The sequence below is a fragment of the Saccopteryx leptura genome, chromosome 1 (genome assembly GCF_036850995.1).
Source record: "Saccopteryx leptura isolate mSacLep1 chromosome 1, mSacLep1_pri_phased_curated, whole genome shotgun sequence".
NCBI classification, from domain to species: domain Eukaryota; kingdom Metazoa; phylum Chordata; class Mammalia; order Chiroptera; family Emballonuridae; genus Saccopteryx; species Saccopteryx leptura.
Genome location: NC_089503.1, coordinates 8,427,550 through 8,452,416, shown reverse-complemented (window position 1 = coordinate 8,452,416; position 24,867 = coordinate 8,427,550). Strand labels below are relative to the sequence as shown.

At 57.0% G+C, this 24,867-nt stretch overlaps 1 protein-coding gene across 1 annotated transcript; it reads right to left on the bottom strand.

Annotated features, from left to right (window-relative positions):
- Positions 1 to 90: 90 nt before the first annotated feature.
- Positions 91 to 23,875, bottom strand: EHD1 (EH domain containing 1). The gene is made up of 5 exons (XM_066358783.1): positions 23,335 to 23,875; positions 19,904 to 20,001; positions 5,650 to 6,062; positions 2,470 to 2,634; positions 91 to 2,094 (listed from the first exon to the last, which is right to left on the bottom strand). Exons 1-5 carry the CDS (start codon positions 23,736 to 23,738, stop codon positions 1,570 to 1,572), a joined length of 1,605 nt encoding a protein of 534 aa, XP_066214880.1. The 5' UTR covers positions 23,739 to 23,875; the 3' UTR covers positions 91 to 1,569.
- Between the last annotated feature and the right edge of the window lie 992 nt (positions 23,876 to 24,867).

Here is a 24,867-nt window from a genome sequence, read left to right as displayed (position 1 = left end):
CCCTGCTGGCCCCGAGTGCTCTGCCAGAGCCCAATGGGCACTGTGGGGCGCAGGCCCCGGGGAGAACGACGCACCAGAAGCCAGCTGCAGCACAGTTCAACGTTTTTTAATGCGAGAAAAAGTTGTCTTGGTCGCTTTTCCTCCCACAGGCAAACGTGGATAAGCCACTGAGCCTCCACAGCAAGTCCTCAGCGGTGCACCTTCACCCTCACCTGGTGCCACACAGAATGGCGGGTCCCGTTGGGGTGGACGCAACCAGGCTCGTCCGGCCCTGCGGGCCCCGGCCTGGGAGCAGCACTGGGGGAGGGCTGGGCTTGGAGCGGTCGGAGTAGAGGAATCCCTGAGACCCCGTGGGAGAGCCGGGTGGGCAGCTTGCCCCCTGCCAGTGGCAGTGAGGACGCTCTAGGCTTTGGAGCCAGCATGTCCAGGCCCCCGAGGCTGTGCTTCGCCCGACCCAGGCAACACCAGGAGGCCGTCTGACGGCCGCTCGCCCGCTCCTGTTCACTGCGCACTGCCCTCCTTTGCTCAACAGAAGCCAGGCAGGAGAAGGCTGCCCAGGAAACGAAGGTGAGGGAGGGAAGGGGCCGTGTTGTCCCTGGTCTCTGGCCACTAGGCCGGGCCGGGAGCACTAAGCCCTATGAGGTTCATGAGGCCCCAGCACTCGCCCAAAAGTGGGGCAGGGAGGTACACTGGACTGTCCCAGGAAAGGGAGAGGGCACAGCGGGAGACACTGCTGGGCCCGGCGGGGTGAGCTCTGCACGCACCCTCCACCCTCGTCTGTCTACTGGCTTCTGGGCAGAGCTGCCCTCTGGTCGGAGTGTGGGAAAGGAGACAAACATCACAGCTTCTGAACAAGTGGTTGGGAAGTTACTGGAAAATTCTGTCAAGTATAAAAGGTGTTATGTTTACAGAACCAAAACTAGCTTATATATTTTTCTGGAAGATGTTTTATCTCACATCCACCCATCCCTGACCCCCTCCCCCCAAAAACAAAGCAGCAAGCCTTGCTCCTGTGACCGCCACGTGTGGGCTGGGAGCCACGAGCCAGGAGCAGGGCCTGTGCACAGGGGCAAGGGCTGGCAGAAGGCACAAGAACAACCCAGGCTGGGAGCACGAGGAGCAAGCCTGGCCCCAAGCAGCGACGCTCAGCTTAGATAAACATGATCCAGGCGTTCCTGTCTACACGGCCGGGGCCGCAGCCCGGGAGGGGCGAGCTGGGGCCAGTCATGGCGGTGGCAGCGCCACACAGCCAGAGGGGAGCCGAGGCCAGGAGAGCAGAGCTGTGTGCGGGAAGGCATGGGCTGGCAGACGGAGGAGGCAAGAAAGAAGGCCGCCTCTAACGTTATATATTAAAAATATCCGTAGTTCTTGTGCATAAAATTCCATCATTCACATATAAGTATCATCCCTGCCTCCCTTGCTGGGCCCAGGAACAGCCTTAAAAGAAAGATGGTGGTTTTCCTTTTCAAGGAGCTGAGGAAACAGCCACTCAGTCTTTATGGACCTTGAGAACTGGTGACCCTTCCCCTCCCCCCAGGATCTGCCTGGTCGGGCGCAGGGGCCAGGCGGTCACTCGAGCCTTCGCTTGGAGGGCGGGATCAGGTGTGGGGGCAGGTCGGTGGGCAGCTCGTGGCCCTCCAGCTTGACCTTGATGAGGTGGTTGGCCAGGGCGAACTCCTCATCGTCTAGCAGCCCATCCTTGTCCACGTCGGCCAGCTTCCAGATCTTCCCCAGCACCGTGTTGGGCAGCTTCGACTTCACCATCTCCTTCTTGGCATTGGCACCCGTGATCTTGCCATTGACGGGGGACAGTGTGTAGAAGATCTCGTCATAGGTGGGCTTGTCCTTGCCTACCACCCACTCGATGTCGTCTATGCCTTCACCAGCCCCCTCGCCATAGCCGTGCCCGAAGGGCCCGTTCATGGTGCCATCGAAGGCACCACCCTTCACAACCTGGGAGGGCATCAGGGACTCCTCTTGGCGCACCATCACCATCAGCCGGGCGATGTCGTTGGCCAGCATGTCATCCACTGTGTCCAGCAGCTTGGGCTTCAAGGCCTGGAACTTGCTGAAGTCCTGTGTCTGCAGGAGCTCCTGTGGTGGGCGGGAGGGAGAAGAGCGTGGGTTGGGCCCCTTCCAGCCTCCAGGTGGAGCCGGCAAAGCAAGGGGCCCCAAAGGGAAGAGCAGTTCCTTGTCACAGCCCCAACCACGTAAGAGCCTGAGCAATTTAGTTAACCCCACTGGGAGGTAAAAAGAGTCCCTGCCTTGCAGAGCCACGGCGACAATGAACAAGGATGAGGCCAGAGTGCCTGGCCAGTCCATCCTCTCCCCACTGCCCAGACTGTCACCCTATCCCCTCAGGACCCAGGTCAATGTCCCCGGGGTGGGGGTGGGGTGACTGACCCAGCTGCTTCCATTCTGGGAACCCCCCGCTCCCCACAGGGACTCGCTTAGGGCCGGGACGCGGACCTGCATCTTGCGGAGGCTTGGGAAGTCGCCGGCGGAGATCTGGTGCTCCCGCTCAACCTTCGCGTAGATCTCTCCCAGGTTGTTCACCAGCTCTTTCTTTTTGCTCTCTTTACCGAAGACGTTGGGCATCTCCTTCTTGAGGGAGCTGATGATGTAGGCGTGGACCTGTGAAGACCGGGAAGGGGGCGGATGTCAGAGGCTTCCTGGAAGCCTTGTCAGGAGTGTGGCCTGCACGTGGGTTGCACCAGAAAACTGGGACAGTAACCGGGAAGCCCAAAGCAGTCCAAAGCCCACGTTTTGCTTCTCCACGTGGCCACTCCCCAAGCAGCCCCTCCACACGGCAGGGTGCAGGGCCTCCACCATCCTGCACGTGCCAACCTGTGGACGCTGGCGTTGAGGTTGTAAAATTCTATCATGGACCAAATCATGCTCTATCTTCCCATTCTGAAAGCTTCAGGGATAACTAAGGATAGAAAAACCCGACAAGGCTTTCCCCAGATGTTTCAAGCTTCCTCTTAGCCTCAATACCTTGCTTAGACATTTGTCAGTTCAAGGTGGCATCCATTTCCCCACCGCGGGCCAGTAAGGTTGGCAACCCTCCCCGGGCAGCAGCCTTTCACATCCTCGGCCTGGCCGAGCTACGGCCGGTGTCTGGCTGTGGAGGGCTGCGGCCAGCCAGCCTCCCCACCCGCCCCGGACCCACCCCACCAGATCCCTCTACTGGCCTGACCCCGTCTGCCCTGGGCCAGGAACCTGGCTGAGAATGGCTCAGGGAAGCAGGCCTGCCACAGAGCCGCCATCAATGCTCTGCCCACCACAGGCCAGAGAGTCGGGACGGAGAGAGCCACTCGCTCCAGGAAAAGCGAGGCGGTGAGCGAGATGGAGACCACGGGGTTTCCCAGGCCGGGTGAATCAGTGTGCCCTCCAGCCAGGCGATGACACAACCGTTTCTGGAAATGAACAGGCACGACCCAAGTCTGCCCTTTGTTCTGTCCTGGAAGGAAGCTGGGCAGAGCCCGGCATCCCGGCCAGGAGAGGGGCCAGGCAGGGCGGGAGCTGCCCTTCCCCGCGCCCGAGCGTGGCCTCCGCGGGGCTCCCCTGTGCTCAGGGCCTGTCCTCCGGCTCAGTGCCCCTCAGTCTTCCGAGGTCAGGAACCAGTCACTCGGGTTTCCTCATGGCTGTCTTTCTTTTCAAATATTTTTACTTGTGAATTTTAGAGAGAGAAAGGAGGGAAGGGAGAGAGGGGGAGAGAAGGGGAGAGAAAGAGAGACTGACTCGCTGCCCACTCACTCACGCATTTGTTGGCTGAGTCTTGTATGCGCCCTGACTGAGCCCGCAGCCTTGGCACAACGGGCGATGCTCTACCCACCGAGCCACCCAGCCAGGGCACAGGTTCCTTTCTTAGGACCAGCTGCACTCACTAGGAAGGTTGCAGAGTGATATATGTAGAAAACCGTGCAGCCCTGTGTTCTCCAGAGCAGGCTCCTGCCCCTTTACCGTGCACACAGATCACAGGGGATTGACTGCGTTCAAATGCAGACTCTGGTTCATGGTTCAGCGGGGCAGAGGCGGGGCCTGAGGCCCTGCCTTCCAGTGAGTGCTGGTCCATGCACACTCTGGACACCAGGGTGGAGGCACAGTCCAGTGGTAAGGATGAGTTCTCACTGCTCAGGCCAAACGCTGACACCAGCCAGCCTCCAGGCAGCGTGGGGCGCCCTGGGCTACCGTGTTGTCCACGGCGAGTCTCAGAGTCTCAGGGCTACACAGGGGAGCTGCCTGGCTGGAAGCAGGAGCACAGCCTGGGGCTCTCAGTGCTCCCAGGACTGTCCTGCTGCCCAAGGGAAGCCCTCCTTGGTCCTGTGACACTCAAGGGCCCAGGGGACTGCGTCACTGGCCACAGGACTGCCTTCGCCAAAGCTGGGACACCCACAGGAGGCCTCCTGTCCTCTACGCCCCCCGCGCCCCATCAGAGGGATGCACAGGGCCTGTGCTGGCCCCCGGCCCTGCCCACCGGGCTGACGGCCGAGCTCTGTGCGCAGCCTGACCCGGCCTGCAGACTCACCCGGGCAGGCCAAGGCTCAGCTCCATTCAAAATCTGACGCCTCAGGGAACACGCTCTGTTCCGCTGTGCATGAAGGGCCCGCTGTGGCACCAGCCTTCATGTCCCAGCCCCAGCCACCCCCGGGTCACCTGTGCCTGGCCAGGCACTGAGATTACAGACTCTTAAGCAATGCAGATGCTGCCAGCAGGTTCCAGCAGGCTCCGTGTTTCCATGGAGGGACAGAGATGGTTTTATCAGGCCTCTGGGGGCTGAAGCCACCCTGCATTCTCTCTGGGCCCACGGGCTTGCTACCTACCTCTCCATTAGCTTTCTATCTTGGCCTAAGCGTCAGCTCCCACTAGAACCCCCCGTCCTGCTTGGCCCATCACACCGAGACAGCTCCCTGTCACCTGTGTCGGCAGCAGACGATACAAACAAATCGTGCTTTGTGCTGGGTGCTTCCCCCACGTGGGTGAGCAGTGCTGGAAGGGCGGGGACCCGTTAGTCCCCATGACGTACCCAGTGCCCCCAGTACCCAGCACATGCTGAGTGTACTTCAGCCTCAGGAGACCTGGGAGGAGAAAGCCCACGAGGCCTTAAGCTGCACCCCACCCATTTCCACTCCCCAGGATGCCTATTGGCACAGTGGTACCTTCCAGTTTGAAGTTCATGAGTATTAAGACTCTAACTTAAGAAGGTTATGCCGCCTGACCTCTGGTGGCGCAGTGGATAAAGCGCTGACCTGGAATGCTGAGGTCACCGGTCTAAAACCTGGGGCTTGCCCAGTAAGGGAACATGTGATAAGCAATCAATGAACAATTAAAGTGAAGCAATGACAAGCTGATGCTTCTTACTCCTTCTTTCTCTCAAATCAGTAAATAAAATTCTAAAAAAAAAAGAGAAAGAGAAAGAGAGAAAGAGAGAAAGAGAAGGCAAGGCAAGGCAGGTGGTGCCCGCCCACAAGCACAGAGAGAACAGGTCCAGACACAGGGCAGTGGGTGTGACCAGGGGTCTACAGAGAGGGGTCTATCCCAAAAGGCAGGGCAGGTCAACCCCGGGCCCCAGCGGCACTCCCAGCGGCACTCCCAGAATCCTCTGGGCCTCACCCAGGAGCAGGCCGGGCCCCGCCCTGGATCTACCTTGGCCAGCCTCGCCCTCTTAATCAGGTCGTTGAGCTTCCGAAGGGCAGCGTTCCGGGGCAGAGACTGGATGTCCTTGAAGAGGTCCTGCTCCTCGGCCTCGAACAGCTTGCGGTTGTCGGGGATGAGGAGCGGGTGGGACCAGAAGGAGCCGATGTAGACCCGGACCACCTCGGGGGTGTTGATGATCTTCCCCAGGGACCACATGAGGGCCCCGTACACCCGCATCAGCTGCTGGGTCTCGATCTGGTCGGCCTTGTTCAGCACCACGCGGATCTTGTCCTCGTGGTTCTTGAGAGCCTTGATGACTTCTGAGAACTCGTCGGAGATGTCCAGCTTGTGGGCGTCAAAGAGCAGGATGATGCGGTCAACGCGCTCGGCAAACCACTCCAGGACCGCTGCGAAGTCATACCCTGCGGGAAGAGGAGGGGGAGCTGAGGGGCCCTCGGGGACAGGCGGCTCTGACCTGGCCTAGCATCTCTCCGCCTGAGGTTGTTCAAATGTACTCACATGAATAGTCCGGCTCCCTGAGGACAGTGCCACCGGTTGCCCCCATTTCTGTACCCACCAGGGTAGTGCCCTCACCCACGCAGAACCTGGCATTAAGAGATGCTGAGAAGCCTGACCTGTGGTGGCGCAGTGCATAGAGCATCGACCTGGACGTCGCCAGTTCGAAACCCCAGGCTTGCCCAAAGCACATGAGAAGCAACTACTAAGAGTTGATACTTCCTGCTCCTCATCCACTCTCTACCTAAAATCAATAAATAAAATCTCAAATCTGATTGTAAATAAAAATTAGAACCATCTTTTTTTCAAAAAGAGAGAGATGCTTAGAAAATAAATAATGCAAAGGAAGTCACAAAGCCCAAGCTCTCCAGGGGGTCAGGCTATGGCAGGAGTGAGGAGAGCCCAGCGGCGCGGCTCAGCGCCGTGCGGTGAGGACAGACTCAGGTGCTGCCAGCCGGTGCCCTGGCACGGCAGTGACACTGGGTAACAGCAACCCTACCTGTGGCTGCTATCCGTCCAGGCCCCTGTTCCGCAGGAAACTCAAGTATTCTCTGCAACAGGGGCCGGCAAACTGCAGCTTGGGGCCACATCTGGCTTACAACCAGCTTCCACAAACGACACTGTCCTGGAACACAGCCACCCCCCAGCTGCACTGCCTATGGCTGCTTCTGTCTACAACAGCAGAGCTCAGTTGTTGTGACAGGGACGGGAAGGCCCGAAAAGCCCAAAGTATTAAGTCCCTGACCCCTACAGAAAAAGTCTGCTGATATCTTGCTCTGCAACAAGCCTAGGAAGTGTGACAAACCACTTCCCTCTCTAAGTCTTAAACTGAAACGGCGCGGCGGGCCTGAACTCCGCTCTCCCCGCACTCACAGCCAGGTCCCACCAGCCAAGGGCGAGTGCTCACTCGAATGCGTCCTCTAATAACAGAACTGCCTTGTCTCAGCTGGATTCACGGCCCCCCAGCTGCCAGGCAGCAGAAATGAAGAGAGAAAGGAGTGTGAGCCCTTTGTCCTTCTTTTCCTCTCCCGAGGACTGGGACGGGCGGGTGATGACAGGAGCGGGAGCAGTGACCTTGAGCTCAGGGGTGAAAGCCGCACGTCCAGGATGGCCTTGTCGGACTATTATTCTTCATATAAACCATCTGATATCTGATTTCAGCTAGTGGATTTTGGGGTTTCTATAACAGCAGCTTAATTTGTATCCTACTTTGTAATTATGCCTCTTCAAAATATTTCCATTTCTTCTCCTGCCCCCAGAAGAAGGGGAGATTCTGTTTGTCACCTTTTGGGTGTCCTAAGGCGAAGTAGGAACCCAGGTGGAACAACGACCTAAGAGTCTTTGGAAGCCTGGGTCCCAGCCCCTGTGCTGCCATCTCCTCTCTGGGTGACTCTGAGCAAGCCTCCGTCTCGGGGCTCCAGCACCCCGCTCTCCTGCTACCCACAGGCTGTGGGGCGGCCGCTGAGGAACCACCAGGACTTCCCAGAGTGCAGTCAGGCTCCGGAGGGTCAGCCAGAGGCCACTCCCATGGAGAGCAGCCAGGGACACTCTCCAGAAACCAGCCCAAGCGATCTCCCCTCATAGCCTGTCCCCGTAAACCCCCACCCCCTCATAGCCTGTCCCCGTAAACCCCGCCCCCTCATAGCCTGTCCCTGCAAACCCCACCCCCTCATAGCCTGTCCCCGTAAACCCCCACCCCCTCATAGCCTGTCCCCGTAAACCCCGCCCCCTCATAGCCTGTCCCCGTAAACCCCACCCCCTCATAGCCTGTCCCAGCCGGGGTGGGGTTCAGACCTGTTTTCTTTTTTCCTTTTTAATTTTTTTTTATTTAGTTAGTTTCAGAGAGAATAAGAGAAAGAGAGAGAGAGAGAGAGAAGGGGGGAGGAGCAGAAAGCATCAACTCCCATATGTGCCTTGACCGGGCAAGCCCAGGGTTTTGAACTGGTGACCTCAGTGTTCCAGGTCAACACTTTATCCACTGTGTCACCACAGGCCAGGCCAGGCCAGACCTGCGTTTTCTGACCAGTGTTTTTCAACTGCCAGTCCGCAGACCAGTCTGCCAGAAATTTAGTACCAGTCCGTAAGAATTAACCACACCGACATTGTATGAAGATTATAGACCCAATGATCTTAGTCGAATTCACTTACGCTCAGGGGGTTTCCTGCCTTACAAGGTCCCCAACATGAATTCTCTTTATTTTCACTGGTCCCCAAAAGTAAAGGGGTTGCAAACCCCTGTTCTGGACTGTGGAAGCAGTAAGGCAGCAGGTAGAGGAGGAGACCAAAGAGGAGGACAGAGTGCCAAGGAAAGGCCCAGCGCCACCCAGAGGAAGGCCACACCGCTCCCGAGGGGCCGGGGCAGCAGCGCCAAGCCCCGGGGCTGAGCGCCAGTCCGCAGCCAGCTCCAAAGGGGCCGCCACCTCCACGCGGGCTTTGAGATAAACAGTTAGCACTGCGGGTGTGCCAGATAAACACCGCGGCTGCCAGGGCCCAGGCTCACGTGCGCACGCCCGCAGCCGCAGCGTTCCGCCGCCCCCACTCCCCGTCCCTCAGCAGGAGCATGGGCCTTTAAAGACAGCTCCGGATTCGACTCCCAGCTCCAGCCACTGACTTCGTGACCTCAAGTTCTTTTTTTTTTTTTTTTTAAAGATTTTATTTATCCATTTTTATTGGAGAGAGAGAGAGAGGAAAGAACAGGGGGAGGAGCAGGAAGCATCAACTCCCATATGTGCCTTGACCAGGCAAGCCCAGGGTTTTGAACCAGCAACCTCAGCATTCCAGGTCGACGCTTTATCCACTGCGCCACCACAGGTCAGGCAATGACCTCAAGTTCTTAACTCCTTACTCATTCTTCACCTGTAAAGTTTAAAAACCAATTCCTCCTAACGTCATGGGAGGGTCCCATGAGGCACAGGCCCGGGCACTGGAATGACTTCCATGAGTCAGGCAGGCGAAGGGAAAGGTGACAGGGCCCACTGGAACAAGGAACAAGCAGCCTCAATTGCATCACTGGCCAGGAACACGGGGCGACAAATGTTGGGTCTGGCTCAGGCCAGAGGCCAGCTTCCATCCTGTGGGAAGACACTGAACCTCCAGGATGGCCCCACGCCCACCATTGCTGCCCACTCAGGACAGCAGCCTCCCTAGGGTGGCTCTGTACAACCTTCTTCCAGCCCAGTGCACTGGGAAACAGGATGGTCTCATCAGACGCAGCCATTCGGCCTGGCCGGATAGTTCAGTTGGTTAAACCACTCTCCCGATATGCCCAGGTGTGGGTTCGATCCCAGATCAGGGCAAGTACAAGAATCAACCAATGGGCCCTGGCTGGTTGGCTCAGTGGTAGAGCATTGGCAGGAGTCCCGGGTTTGATTCCCAGCCAGGGCACACAGGAGAGGCGCCCATCTGCTTCTCCACCCCTCCCCCTCTCCTTCCTCTCTGTCTCTCTCTTCTCCTCCCGCAGCCAAGGCTCCATTGGAGCAAAGTTGGCCCGGGCGCTGAGGACGGCTCTATGGCCTTTGCCTCAGCACTAGAATGGCTCTGGTTGCAACACAGCAATGCCCCAGATGGGCAGAGCATTGCCCCCTGGTGGGCGTGCCAGGTGGATCCCGGTCGGGCGCATGAGGGAGTCTGTCTGACTGCCTCCCCGTTTCCAACTTCAGAAAAATACAAAAAAAAAAAAAAAGAATCAACCAATGAATGCATAAATAAGTGGTACAACAAATCAATGTTTTTCTCTCTCTCTAAACTCAATAAATAAAAATACCCAAACAAACATTTGTCATAAAAAAATGTAAGCAGCTGTTCACCAGGCTGGGGTTTCTTAGGGTGGAGGTGAGGCAGGGCGGGGCGGGGTAGGGGCAGCAAAGGCCCCGTGACTGCACTTCAGCCTGGGCAGGGGCGCAATTAGTCCTTCGAAGGTCTGGGCAGCTGCTCTGGTTCGAACAGCGGGGCTGTCCGACTCCGTGCTCAGTGTGCAGGGGCATGGCGCCAGACCACTCCCGTGAGAACCGCCAGCAACCCTCCCAGGCTGCTGGTTCCCAGGTACAAGCTCCCGTGGCCCCAGCACACCGCACGCTGGGTCCCAGAGCTGCGGAGGGGCCCCAGAGTGAAGCCGGCAGAGGAAGCCAGAAAAGGAGGCCGAGGAAAGCGGGGCCGGGAGTGGTGGCTGCACCAGCTCAGGGCTCGCTCGGGCCTCACCACCACCTTTTATGGCCGGCTCTGGGAACAGCAGCTCAGCACTGAAAAAGGGATGACTCAGGACTGAACAGCGGCTCCCTCTCAGTAAAAATGAGGCCCAACTTCTCCCCTTGGTGAACTGCTTGTCTTCAGACCAGCACAAGTTCGGATGACCCGTCACACAGCTGGGGAGGCGGCGATGCCAAAAGTCAGGCGCTGGGAATGGGGCGCCCTGATGGGCTGGGCTCAAGCCCAAGGCAGCTTTGGCGCAGGAGTGAGGACAGCGGTGGGGGGCCGAGGTCCCCCCCCAACTCCACCCAATGTGGCTCACTCCCCGATGGTGGGGGCCAGCAAGATGGGGAGGAGAGCGCGGAGGAGGAGCGGAGTGAGGCACCAGGGTCCCCCTGCAGAGCCCCGGGCCCCAGCGGGCACACCCAGTTATTCTCCAACACCTCAGCTCTGGCCAACAGAGCCAAGTCCATTTTTTGCAGGTGAATGAAATTTCCTGTTTATTATGGAAAACTCAGTTTTGGTGAGGAACACACAATGGCTAGCCAAGTCCACCCACAGGTCGCAAAAAGGGTCCCAACACTCAGGCTTGTGTGATGTCATCGCAGTTGTGTGAGTGCGCACAACTGGGCAGCGGCAGCCACCAGGCCCACCCAGTGCCCCTTGGCCCACGACACCTCACTCGGCCTGAGAAATGGTCTCAACAGGCGCCAAGGGCTAGACCCAGCGCCGCGGCACTGAGTGCATCTATAGGTCCGTGCAGCCGGCCAGGCGGACACTGCCTCCGTTCAGCCTCGAGCGCCACGGCAGGTGACAGTACAGGAACCCAGTGACCAGTACGGAGATGAGTCTGCCAGTGCTCCAGCCCCACCAGCGCTGCCCCCGGCAATGAACCCTCAGACTGGGAACACACCAGACCTCAGGACAGGATATATTTAGCCCCTGACTCAGGGATCACACACCACTGAATGCACAGCAATTCCACAGCAAGTGGGAAGTCCTGGTGTCCCTGGCGAAAGAGAAAACTGTGCCCCAACCCACAGAGACGGGGACACCGGGCTACAGCGTCCTCTGCCTCAGCGGGAGGCGATGAGTGCACCGCCAGTAACCCATGAAGGACACAGCTGTGTGGTCCACGGGCGAACTGGAAAGGAAGGCTGACCCTGCAGTGTGAGTCAACGCCAGGTCACCTCCGATGAGGGACCAATGCTGGCTCAGAAACTTCTGGGGCCTTGAAGACATTATGAAATAATAAAATATGCAAATCACAAAGGACAAATACTGGGTGGTGCCACTTATAGGAGGAACCCAGAGGCAGTCATCATGGGCTGGGGAGGGGGTAGTGTTTAATGGGGCGGAGTTTGCCTGACCTGTGGTGGCGCAGTGGGATAAAGCGTCGACCTGGAACACTGAGGTTGCAGGTTCGAAACCCTGGGCTTGCCTGGTCAAGGCACATATGGGAGTTGATGCTTCCTGCTCCTCCCCCTTCTCTCTCTCTCCCCCCTCTCTCTAAAAATCAATAATGGGGTGGAGTTTCAGTCTGGGATAAAGTGCTAGAGGTGGACAGTGGTGATGGCTATACAATGTGAATGTACATAATGCCGCTGAACTGTACACTTGAAAACGGTTAAGTCTCTAACCTGACTGGTGGTGGCGCAGTGGATAGAGTATCAACCTGTGATGCTGAGGTCCCAGGGTCAAAACCCCGAGATCGCTGGCTTGAGCGCAGGGTTGCCAGCCTGAGTGTGGGATCATCAACATGACCCCAAGGTCGCTGGCTTGAGCTCAAAGGTCACCAGCTTGAGCCCCCTGGTCAAGGCACGTGTGAGAAGCAATCAATGTACAACTAAAGTGCCACAACTACGAGTTGATGCTTCTCATCTCTCTCAAAAATAAAAAGATTAAAACAAAAAAATGACCAAGTCTCACATTATGTGCATTTTAACACCCCCCACACAGTCCTGGGGTTGGGGAAGAGAAGAGAAAGGTGGAGCCCATCAGGCTGCGTGGAACAGGAGTGGGAAAAGCTGCTTCATACATTCCAAAAGTTTCTAGAACACAAACAATAGAGGGTTTGTCTCCAATCAACTTCTGTTTCCTGCCATTCAAGCTGTGTGGGCCTGGGTATTTCTTACCCCAGCTCTCTCTCCATCACACATGTTTCCAACTTGTGCTGGGCCCAGGCGAGCCAAACAGAGATTGCAGAGCTTAGAACCGACACTGTGAAGGCTTGTTCTCAAGCTTCCATAAGGCAAAGTTCTTTCGAGAAAGTCTTCTCCAGAGAGCGCGGCAGTGAGGAGAAAGGGGCCTCCCCACACTTAGGTGTTGACCAAAGAGAAATTAAGAAATTAAAATTTGCACTGTACACAAATGTTTATAGCAGCTTTACTCAAAACTGCCCCAAAGCCCTGGCTGGTTGGCTCAGTGGTAGAGCATTGGCCTGGCGTGCAGGAGTCCCGGGTTTGATTCCCAGCCAGGGCACACAGGAGAAGCGCCCATCTGCTTCTCCACCCCTTCCCCTCTCCTTCCTCTCTGTCTCTCTCTTCCCCTCCCGCAGCCAAGGCTCCATTGGAGCAAAGTTGGCCCGGGCGCTAGAATGGCTCTGGTTGCAACAGAGCGGCGCCCCAGATGAGCAGAGCATTGCCCCCTGGTGAGCGTGCCAGGTGGATCCTGGTCGGGCGCATGTGGGAGTCTGTCTGACTGCCTTCCCGTTTCCAACTTCAGAAAAATACAAAAAAAAAAAAAAGAAAGAAAGAAAGAAAGAAAAAACTGCCCCAAACTGGAAACCCAAATACCCTTCAACAGCTGAATGGATAACAAATGATGGTGCATCCACAGGCTGGAACAGCACAGCAGGAAAAGGGACAAACCATGGACAGGACACCCTCTAGTACAGGGTCTCAAACTCGCGGCCCGCCGAACAATTTTGTGCGGCCTGCAGACTAATCCACGAAGTTCAAAATATTTTGGATAAAATTAAGTAAGCCTAGGGGTCTACTTGTATTTTTCATTTCTCTAGCATCCTAGCTAGATATTAGCTTAGTTAACAGCAGTTGTGATGCGAACTACAGTTTCTGGTCGTTTTGTGACACTGAGTAAACTGCATGTACGATTGTGCTTGTTGTACTGATTTTTTTTTTGTTTTCAACTGCAGTGAGAAAAGTGTTGCGTAACAGTTGCCTTTTGTAGACCTAGTGCGGCCCGCCGAACGGCTGTGATCTTGCTCTGCGGCCCACATGCTGAGTTGAGTTTGAGACCCCTGCTCTAGTAGGTGCTGACCCTCAGAGCACAGGCTAGTGAAAGCAGGCAGGCCCAATGTATACATACTGCACGATTCCACTTACAACATTCTGGAAAAGGCAAAACCTACGGAACAAGATTCAGATCAGTGGGCTGCAGGTGGTGAACACGCAATACAGTGTATAGATGATGTGTTGTAGAACTGTGCACCGGAAACCTGTATAATTTCATTAACCACTGTTACCCCAATAAATTCAATTAAACAAGAAAAGATCAGTGGGTTGCCTGGGACTAGGAGTGACTACAGGGGGCACAGGGAACTTTCTGGGGTTCCCTGAAAATACGGAAAGTCTATCTAGGTCATGGTGGTAGTTACATGACTGCTTCAGAGAGCGTACAACTCAGAAACGTGAATGTCACTATCTCTAATGGAAACCGCAGTAAACCTGACCTAACAATACAAAAGGCCGGGCCACGAGGGCGGGCGGAAGGGCTCTGAAACCAGGCCCACATTTGAATCCTGAACCTTCTGCTCATCGATCAGCAGTAAGACGCTGGCAAGGCCCATTTCCTCCCCGAGCCTCATCTGCAACGTGCAGAGGGCACGTTTCTCCCTCACAGGGCCGCTGTGGGCATCGAGCGAGCACCTGGCACGCCGTGAGCACTCGGTGAATATGTGCCAGCATTTACTCCCGGGATCTGTGGTTGAGACTCGGGCAGCTCAGGGTTGGCCCTGGCCGGGCAGCTCAGTCAGAGAATCGCCCGATACGCCGAGGTGGCAGGTTTGCTCTCAGTCAGGGCACGCACTAGAATCAACTAGCGAATGCATAAATAAGTGGCACAATAAATCAGTGTTTCTCTTTCCTCCCTCTACAAATTCAATAAATAAATGGGGGATGGGGAAGAGAAGTTCAGATTTCTGATGGGTGTGTAGGCAATGACCGCTTCTAATACATGAAGAATGCTTCGTACCCCAAATATAAACCAAACATTTGCAGGCACTCGGGCCAGCTGCTACCAGCTCAGAACAGGTGCCAACCGCCGGCACCAGGTGGTACCACTCCTCCGCAGGCAGAGCAGCCCACGCCCTGGGGCAGAGCCGGCAGCATTCCCATCAAGGGCCCGGCCAAAATCAGTTTGGCTGGGGGGCGGGGGGGGGGGAGGTGGAGGGGGCAGCCGTAAGAGGAAGGCTTCCAGGAGGTGACTGCCCAGAGGACCTGGCCCCTGAAGGGAAACAGCTGAGTCAGTGCTTCCCCAGCCTCCCGCTCCTGGAGATGTGATTCAGAGTCTTCCTCATTAAAGTCTGGGAATCCCTAGGTTTTCCAGTGTCTTTATTTTCAATCAACTGACATTTGTAGGACACTTAATTATGCACCGGGGACTAGAGCAAGAGCTTTCCACATGGAAATTCCTGGAGCCCGGACGAGAACAAGCGGCTGCATTGCTGTTCTGCTTTGCTGGTGCGGCTCCTGGGGGCTCAGCAACTGTGGGGGCCCCTGGCCCCTGAAGAACTGGCCTGGACTGGAACCTTCCACTGTCAGCTGTGCCATGGGCGCGGGGTAGCCAGGAGGCTCACAGCACTCGGTCTTACCCCAGGCTCCGGACAACCTCACGAAGCTGAAGCATCCCATGCACTTAATGGCCCGCTGAAGCACAGGCCCGGGGGGTCCGGGAGGCGGGGGCACCGCATAAGGCGGTCAGCAGAGGGGCCGGGAAGGGACACCTCTGCGTCAGACGGCTCCAGCTCCGGGCGGCCGAGGCCGCACCTGACTAGGAAGGGACAGGCCAGTTCAGTTTCCGGCCTCGGAGGGGCCTGGGAAGCAAGGACAGACAGTGAGCTGGAGGACAAGAGAAGCCAGGGGACCAGGCAGCCTTGCTCAGGGCTCCCGTACCAGCTCACGGACGGCCTGACGGCAGTTTCTGGCTGAAAACAGAGAACAGGGGAAAAGAAGGAGATCCCAGCGTGGCTGTTCGAAGCCCCAAGCCTCACGTCCTTCCTGACCTCAGGCCGGGAGACAAGCCTTCCAGAAGAGCTTAGGAGCCCTGCACAGTGATGACCCACGAGGGTCAAAGACTTATGTGAGCCAAGCTCTCAGGGGCTCCTTCACCCAGCACGTGCGGTGTGAGCACACCGCTGCCGGGGCCGGTCCTCGTGCCGACACATGCCAGCCTGCGTGGCACCCTGGGCTACTGACTTCACTTCGCTAAGCCCCATTTCCTCTTCTGTAAAGCCATCGCTTCCTCACAGACGCAGCTGCTGCCACAACTAGAGCATGTGGAGCGGGGCACGTGGCAGAAAGCCAGGCCCGCGGCCGGCTCCCATCTCCTAATCCAAGTCCAAACAACACTTCACTGCTGACACCACTTCCGAGGGGGAAATGGAGACACAAAAGTTCCGGCTCAGCTCACAGCCACGTGGTGACAACGGCAGTGCACTGGCCGGCTGCTGCCCCTGGGCTGGGACTCCGACCACTGCTGCTGCTGAGAACCCTGGTGTGAACGTGCCGGCGCCCGGCCAGGCCACCCGCCCTGCCAGCCAGACGCCCTTTGGAACGCCTGGTGTATCACACAGGCAGCACTCAGGAATGAGCGCTGTGTCTGCAGGTCACCCTCCTTTGCTGACAGAGCATTATCTTTAACGTCACCCAGATTGGCCCCACAGGGAAGTGCAGCCGGTCATCCCCAGGAGTCGCTCACAGAGCCCGGCCGTGTGTGGGCTGCACAGGTCCTACCCACCTCATCTTTCCAGACAGTATTTCCTGCACACATTAGGGACGGGGGGCGGGGGGGGGGGAGGAGTCGGGGGACAAGGCAGAGGGTGGGAACTGGAAGCAGATGTCATTAGCAACTCTAACACCCATGCTACCTCCAGAAGGATGCTGTTTCCAGGACCGTGGCTGGTGAACCCCAGACGCCCATGCCGCTTGCCTGGGGCCCTTGGTTTCTGTTGGCTCCATCTTTCTGAGAGGGAAACACCTGCTACCCACGCCATCAGCAAAGGGGGCAGAGCGGCGACAGGTGGGGAGCCTGGAACCCGCTGCCCGACTCTGACTTCCCCTGCTGGACAAGGCCACAGGGGACCTTTGCAACAACTGGTGGGTGGGGCCTTAAGGAGAAATCCACTCCTTTTGCATCCACCCAGTGGACCCACACCCAACACATCGCAGAGTTCCCAGATGATGGGCTCTCTCCTGCAGACACCAAACATATGCCACAGCAAACCCCAACCTGGTAACTTTTAGTAAAATACTTTAAACCGAGACCTCTCGTGCTCATCTTTAAGCCACCCTCCTTCTTACCATGATGGGGTGGGCAGGCCTCTGTGGCTGCCCAAGGAGCCAGCGGGGCCACAGCTCATACCTGGAGAGAAACAGGCAGGGGCCGCAGGTGGAGCCAGGTGGCACGCTAATGGCACCTGTCTCCTGCTTGCTGCCTCCTCCAGGTCTCTGCCACCTGCATGAGCAACGACTGGGCCAGGGCTGCCCTGCACGCCGCATGCTCCCGGGCCCCACTCTGACTGGAGGGCACACACTCAGGCACTGCTTTGGGGAGGCAGGGCGGGAGGGCAACATCCTAGCAGCCAAGGCCTGGCTACCTAATGTAGCAAGACGCCCACGCCCAACCTCTCAGCCAGCTAAGCTCCGACACAGGCCGAGGGTCAGCCGGGCAGCAGGGGAACTCCCAGCATTGCTGGAAAACAGCTGTTTTTGAGTTCCCTTTTACGTGACAACAGGGGCCCCAAGAACCCTAAATCATTTCCTTCAATGCTTAACTCCCAGCTCTGAAGGCCACACTGAAGGTGGCATTCTGGGAAAATAGGCCTCTTTTTGTGAGCTATTTGTCCCTTATCCGAAGGTGTGTACAGACCTCCGAGGCTGGGAGCACTGAGTGAAGCCCAGATAGCCCCGGTCAGAAGACTCCCCTCTGTTCACTCCTCCAGGTCATTAAACAGAGAGCCCTACAGAAGCTCAAAGAAAGTCCCAATATAGGCCCTGGCCAGTTGGCTCAGCGGTAGAGCGTCGGCCTGGCGTGTGGAAGTCCCAGGTTCAATTCCCGGTCAGGGCACACAGGAGAAGCGCCCATCTGCTTCTCCACCCCTCCCCCTCTCCTTCCTCTCTGTCTCTCTCTCTTCCCCAACGCAGCCAAGGCCCCATTGGAGCAAAGTTGGCCTGGGCGAAGAGGACAGCTCCATGGCTTTTGCCTCAGACGCTAAAATGGCTCTGGTTGCAACGGATCAATGTCCCAGATGGGCAGAGCATCGCCCCCTATCAGGCCTGCTGGGTGGATCCTGGTTGGGCACATGTGGGAGTCTGTCTCTCTGCCCCCCCACCCCCGGTTTCTCACTTCAGAAACACACACACATACACACACACAAACCAAACAAACAAAAAATACACACATAAAAAATGTCCCCGAGTCTGACCTGTGGTGGCACACTGGATAAAGCGTCAACCTGGAATGCTGAGATCACTCGTTCGAAACCGCAGGCTTACTGGTTAGGGCACATATGAGACGCAAGTACTGAGTTGATGCTTCCTGTCGTTCCCCCCCCCCCCCGCCTCAATTCTGTGTCCTCTCTCTAAAACCAATAAATAAAATCTTTAAAAAAGAAAAAGAAAGCCCCCCTAGGATATGGGATAGCTCAATCCTGGAGAGAAATTGAGAATAAATTCCCCTTTAAGAGTATCTGATTCAGCCTGACCAGGAGGTGGCGCAGTGGATAGAGCATTGGACTGGGATGCAGAGGACCCAGGTTCGAGACCCTGAGGTCACCAGCTTGAGCGTGGGCTCATCTGGTTTGAGCAAAGCTCACCAGCTTAGACCCAAGATCGCTGGCTTGAGCAAGGAGTTACTCGGTCTGCTGAAGGCCTGCGGTCAAGGCACATATGAGAAAGCAATCAATGAACAACTAAGGTGTTGCAACGCGCAAGGAAAAACTAATGATTGATGCTTCTCATCTCTCCTTTCCTGTCTGTCTGTCCCTGTCTATCCCTCTCTCTGACTCTATGTAAAAAAATAAAAAGAGTATCTGATTCAGATTTTCTAGCCTTGTTTTGGCAAATGACAAGACTTTTGCTTATCAGGCACTTTCTTCCCAGGCTGGAACAGTATTAGCAATAAGAGAAAACTGTCCCTCGTCTTTCTGGAAGGGATCCCTAAATCTGCTCCTTTGAACTCCTAGGATATCACTGTCGTCGGGTGGAGAACTAAAAGCTTACGGTGGATTCAGAGACCGAGACAGAGCAGGCTCAGTGAGTTCTGTGCAACCCTGCAGGAAGGGCCCACAGGCCTGGAAGGGGAGGTTTGTCAGCACCAAGTCCGGCCCCCCACCCCACAGCAGAGACAAACTCTGCCCCCATCTCAGGCTGGGGCTTCAACTGCGAAGCCCAGCAATGCTGGGCAGCCCAGACAGAAAGGGGTGCAGAAAAAACCTGCAAGTTGGTGACAAGCAAACTGCTCCCTTGTCCTCGATTCCTGTTTTTCCTCCTTTCATGTTCACATTTGCAGCTGCAGACTCCGCTCCTAGCCAGCCAGACATCATCATCTGCCTGCCCTCGTGCTCCGCTAGGCCCCAGACCCCCGCCCTGCCTTTCCACAAAAGGGGGAGCAGCGCATACACAACCCAGTTCAGGCACATCCTGAACCAGATCTTCAGAAAAAGCTTGGCAAAATCAAACCAGGAGTTGAAACAACTCAAATGGGCCTGTGCCCTACCTAATGCTCGGGGCAAAGACCTTCTGCCATTCCCAAGGCCCAGGGAGGCGGCTGCTGACCACCAGGGAAGCAGTTGGAACACATTTCACTGGCCTCTCAACATGTAACAGACTCCTGCCACAGTCTCCTCCTGGTGGCTTGCCGAAGTCCAGCCGTTTCCTCACAGGCCTGCAGGACTCACCGGGAATACACAGGCAATGGGAGGCAACGCTTTTGGACACAAACTAAGGTGAGCGAGCCCAGGGTGCCAGGGGCGCAACCAGCCAGCAGTGCCGGCCGAGGGACCTGGGAGCCCAGACACCAGACAATTTCCTGTGACCTCACAGCCAGCCCAGGGCCCCATCTCCTAATCCTTCCTCCCTTCCAGCACGCCCCAGGGGTTGGAAGGCACGAAAGCCACACATCACTGCCTATGGTCTCACCAGACAGCACGAAAGCGGCTCCTGCGGGTCGGGGCTTGGAGCACTGTGGACACGAGGCTGATGGGAAACGGGCCCTCACGTGGGCGGAGACAGACCTCAAGGGCAGCATCCGGTCCACCCCACAGACATCAGACGGCAGCAGTCTGAGCGCCTTCGGTGCCTGGGCTATGTCACAGCCTGCTTACCTCTGCTGATGCGCTGCTTCTCTCCGGAAAGGATCCCGGGAGTGTCGATGATGCTTATGCTATCCAGGACCGGGTTGGGCAGCTGGGCGCACATGAACCTGTACCAGAGCAAGAGCCGGGAGAGGTCAAGTCTCAGTTACCGCTGCTTTCCATTCGCCATCGCCACCTCTGCTTCCCTTCCAAAAGCCAGGAACTCAAAGGAGCTTTTCTACCATCTTAGTGTCCAGGAAAGGCCAGCAAACTACGTTATTCTCTTAACTGATATCCAACCGGCAGCCTCAAACTGACCCACATCAGCACATCCCTCACATTAACTTTCCCCCAGAGTTCAAGGGTTCAGCTTCCAAGTCGCTGACATCTTGAAAACTGCACAGCCTAGGTCACCCCTCAGTCCCAGAAGGGAAGCAGAAGAGTGACACTGGAACCATGAGATTCCATATTATAATTTTCAACAAGTTGGCTACATTTCCACACACCAAAGAGAGATAGATGGTCCTTTCCTGCTGCTGTTGGGCCCCGCCCTCCCCTTCCACCCAGCTCCTTGGGAGAAGGGACTGCAGTAGGTGGCCAGTGAAAGCCGGGGGAACACACAGGCTGGTGGGCGTGGCAGGGAAGTGGACCCCATCTCTGAAAGTCAAAGCCCACAGAAGAAGAATAAAACCACAGCGAAGCCAGCAACTCATGAGTGCAGACTTTGCTGTGTGCGCGCTCAAGTGCCCGCAAGACTTGAACGGCCCAGAACAGCAAGGGACTGCCCCAACTGACAGCAGGGACCCTTGATGGGATACAGAAAAGGCTTCTTTAGAAACTTCTCTGAAAAAGATACTGTGAGCAAAACAACAACAACAAAAAACAACCCCCACTAAAACACTAACCCAGTGTCTGTAGGACACAGGGTTAAAGATATCTTTACAACAATGGGGAGGAGTCTGAGCTGATTAGCTTCCCCTTTCCGCCTCACCTCCCCACCCAGGTGCTGTCTGCACAAACAGAGCAAAACCAGCCGATGCACCCACAAGGTGAACAAAGCTTGGACCACATCCTCCCCAGGGCCAGCAGCAGGGCCAGCACGCTGCACAGCGTGCCTGGGGCTCCCGCTGCGAAGGCAGCCACTGCAGAGCAGACCAAACTGAAGGGATACAAGGTAGCCACATACATCAAAACGCCTCCTAGCTAAGCCTGCTTCCATTAACACCTACAGGACTCAGAAACAACTGCTCTGCAAAGCCCCGAGGGCGGTGGGAAACACCAAGGGAAGCAGGCAATGCCATCTTCTCACTACAAGGACCCACGGGTTTTACTTCGCACTGAAGTGGCCGGTAACAGTTACGCAATGCGTTTCACAGGCTGAGCTTGGGGCACCCTGACTGTGCCCTGCCTCCCTTGGTCTCCTCCCTCTGACTTTTACCTTACCGCAGCCACTTACGGGGTAAAGGCCAGAAAGTCGAGTTCGTGACTCAATGGGTCTCTGTAAGAGCGCCGGGAGAGTCTGTGTCAGCCAGAGAAGAGCTTGCTTTGTGTGCCCTGGCTGGCCAGGGGCACAGGCTGATACGCTCAGCCTGCAGCTCCGGGCAAACCCACACCTCCCATCCTTGGCTAATAAGGGCTCTTCCCGCAGGGCCATTAGCATTTGGGGACCCTCTGTGATGAGGTGATAGCAAGAAGGAAAACAAGTGTGGCTATCAGATCCTGTGGCAGTGACATCATCAAAGCGCCTGTGGGGGACCCGCATTCCTGAGTCAACAGGTAGAGGCAGCAGCACGCGGCTGCGCACAGTCAGCCCTGCATCCGGTTGCCAGGAGACTCAACAAAATCTGCCTGAGTCGCTTAGTTTTCTGAACTAATGTAGTCGGGATGCCTAGAGCAGTGGTTCTCAACCACCTTGCAGACCACTGCTGGTCAGCGAAAGTTACCCACCCTGAAGTTGTGGGTCTGTAATCTTCAGACATCAGGGCGGGGAACTCGCAGACCAGCATGAAATTTCTGGCAGACCAGCAGCAGTCCGCAGATCGGTGGCTGAAAACCACTGGCCTAGATGTCTGAGATCCCTTCCAGCTCTGAAACTTTAGCTCTGCAAATTCGGAAAACAGGCCATATGCCCGTTTCTCCTTTAAAAAAATAAGTAAGTAAAAGGTTTGCTATCATAAGCAGAAGTGGAGACCTACGGGCAAACGAAATAGGTATGACTACCCTTCCTCTGGCTTCTCAAAGTTCTGCGTGAAAGCAGAGACCTAATAATGCTTGGAATTCCCAGCATAGCAGCCAAACTTTCCACAAGAGTGCGCCGCGCCCACCACTAGCTAACAGTCTGAGCCAAGCCCCTATCAACAGACACAGTAATTTTGAAACACCAGCACCCTCTGGAGAGAGGCTCTAGGCTAAACGCCTGTGCTTCTTCAGGAACCGCACCCAAGGGCTTTCCTGACACACAAATGCCATCAGCTATAATACAAAAAGACTGACTTTAAAAGTCCTGAAAAGGGCAAAGAGACAACAGTAGCCTGTCTTCTCTGTTAATGATCAGCTCTATGGCTGGAAACAGGCCTGGCCCCAGCTTGGACTGGAGGCAAGCTGGTCCACCCTGCGCGCGGTGGACAGTGTCTGGAAAGGAATGTGATCGTACAGGGCGGAGACCTTGAAGGCAAGAGTCAAGGCTCTTACGCAGACCCAGACTTTGAAGGCCTGTTGAGTCACTCCTCGAATGGGGAGACGGCAGAGAGGGCAGATCTGTGAAGTCCCCCAGTATGCCACATGCGGGGTGGGGTGGGGTTAAGGACACTCAGTAGGGCCTCTAAGTTCCTTTGGAGGAAAATGGGTTTGGTTCCTGCACTCCTTAGAGAGAGGAACTCAATGTGTTTCGTTCGTAGCATCATGAAGATTAGAAGCTTGGAGAACTGATCACTCTCTTCCCCGTTCTCCTGTACAAAACCACCCGCCCCAGGGAAGGCACTGCACAGCGCAGCGCAGAACACCAGCAAAGGGAATGGCTAAAAGTTTCACCATGTTTTTCCACTTAAGAAACAGACCCTTGAGAGAAGAAGGGATGGTTTGAATGAACTAGACGAGTGCAGTCTGGAGGAAGGAGGTGGAGACAAGACTAAAGCATAGTTCTGAGGGAAGTGGGGCTGAGATTTGCGGGGGTGGGGGGGGAGGACGGGTAGGGAGTTAAACTGATAACCTAGAAAATTCTGGGAAGAGGGGGTGACAGAAGTCGGGGGAACTGGTGACGCCCGCTCCCCGAGCCACAGATGGGTTTTCTATGGGAAGCGGGAGGGGATCTTGTACCCCGTCCCAGGGAGTGGTCGCTGAGGGTCTCGCCCGGGCCTTGGAGACAAAGGACAGCGGGGCGGTGGCCGCGAGAGGGTCGGGACCCGAGTGCGGGGTCGGGGCCCCAGCCGTCCCCCCTGCTCCCCAGGGTCAGGGGCGAGTACCTGTTGAGGAAGGCGTTGCCGAAGGCGTTGAGCTTGCGGAAGGGGCGCCGCGGGTCCACTACGAGCGCGTTGCCCGGCACCACGCCCTCGGTGGGGCCGTGCATGACGGCGATGAAGGAGTCGGTGGTGGGCTCGGGCCCGATGCGCATCCCCGGGAAGTCCTGCTCGATCAAGTGCCGGATGAAGGTGGTCTTGCCCGTGCTGTACTGGCCCACGAGCAGTACCATGGGCTTGTTGTCGAAGTCAGCGTCCTCCAGCGCCGGCGAGTGGAACTCGTGGAAGCGGTAGTGCTCCTCCAGGGGCAGCAGCTTCTGCGAGTACAGCTGCCGCAGCCCTTCGGCCACCGTCTGGAAGAGCTCCGGATCCTTCTTGCGGCGGGCATCCTTGCTGACCCAGCTGAACATGCTGCCGGAGACGGGGCTGGCTGCTGCGGGGCAGAGCGGCGGCCGGGAACGGGGCGAGGGCGCGCAGCCGAGGCGGGGCCCGGCGGGCGGAGGGGCGGAGGGGCGGAGGGGCGGAGAGGCGGAGGGGCGGAGGGGCGGAGGGGCGGAGAGGCGGAGAGGCTGCGGGCGGCGGAGCTAGAGGCGGGGAGGGGCCCGCACTGCGCAGGCGCGCGTCACAGGCCGCGCAGCGCCCTCTGCGGAGTGAAGCGAGTGCCTCTCCGAGCGCCCTTTATAAGGCCGGTGTCCCGTTCGGGCGCGCGCGCCGCAAGGGGGCAGGGACCCGTGAACCGGGAGAAGGAGCCGTGCCTGCGGTCTCGGCGCCACGTCTCCCCTCCCCCGCGTCCCATTGGCCGATTTCAAATCTCGCGAGCGCCGCCAGCTCGGCTCCCCTCCCCTGGCTCGGGTGCCGTGGCAACGACACCTGTTTTGCCTAACTCAGCCGGGCTCCTCGCGGAAGGGCTACGGTTGGCACGGCGGGAAGCGGTCGTCGGCGCGCGGAGGGCCGGGGTCTGCGTGCCTCCAGCAGCCGCGAGACGCCCAGTTAGACACCCCAGCTGCCGGACTACGCGCCCCATCCCCCGCCCAACGGCCCTTTTCCTCCCAGGAGTTCAGGTTCCTGGAAGCAGGAGAGGGCCCCGGAAACCGCGCCTTTTCTAGCCTCCGCCTCTCCTCTCATCCTGCTTCCCTGACACTTCCTCTCATCCCCGCAGCTGCTTTGGGAGAGGGTGTAGCAAGAAAGAGGTTGTAGAGGAAGCTGAACAAGGTGGGGTCGTGACTGGGGAAAGAAGGAGGGAGAGGAAGCCAATGGGGAAACTAGTAGCAAGAGGTGCGCTCCCCTCACCCGGCTGGGAATTGGGAGATGACACAAGCAGTGAAGGATGCAAATGACACAGGATGGGGAGGAGAGACAACCTCTTGAAAGAGGCTGCAGCTGTGCGAGGGTGGGAGCGCGAGGGTGGGAGCGCGGAAAGAAGAAGTTGAGACCTTTGGGCCACATGAGTTTTGAGGAAGAGGAAATTCCCCTTTGCGGGGAGGAGAGGATATGTGGGGCAACACTGAAATCTTGTGGGAACTTTGAGGGAATTTAAAA

Bases quoted from the DNA above. Each gene is read 5' to 3' on its own strand.
- EHD1 (XM_066358783.1), bottom strand. From the start codon at position 23,738: ATGTTCAGCTGGGTCAGCAAGGATGCCCGCCGCAAGAAGGATCCGGAG. The intron at 6,063-19,903 runs GTAAGCAGGCTG...CTCTTCCCGCAG, and splicing joins GAAGCAGCGCATCAGCAGAG to GGTATGACTTCGCAGCGGTC. The intron at 2,095-2,469 runs GTCCGCGTCCCG...CGCCCACCACAG, and splicing joins CAAGCCTCCGCAAGATGCAG to GAGCTCCTGCAGACACAGGA.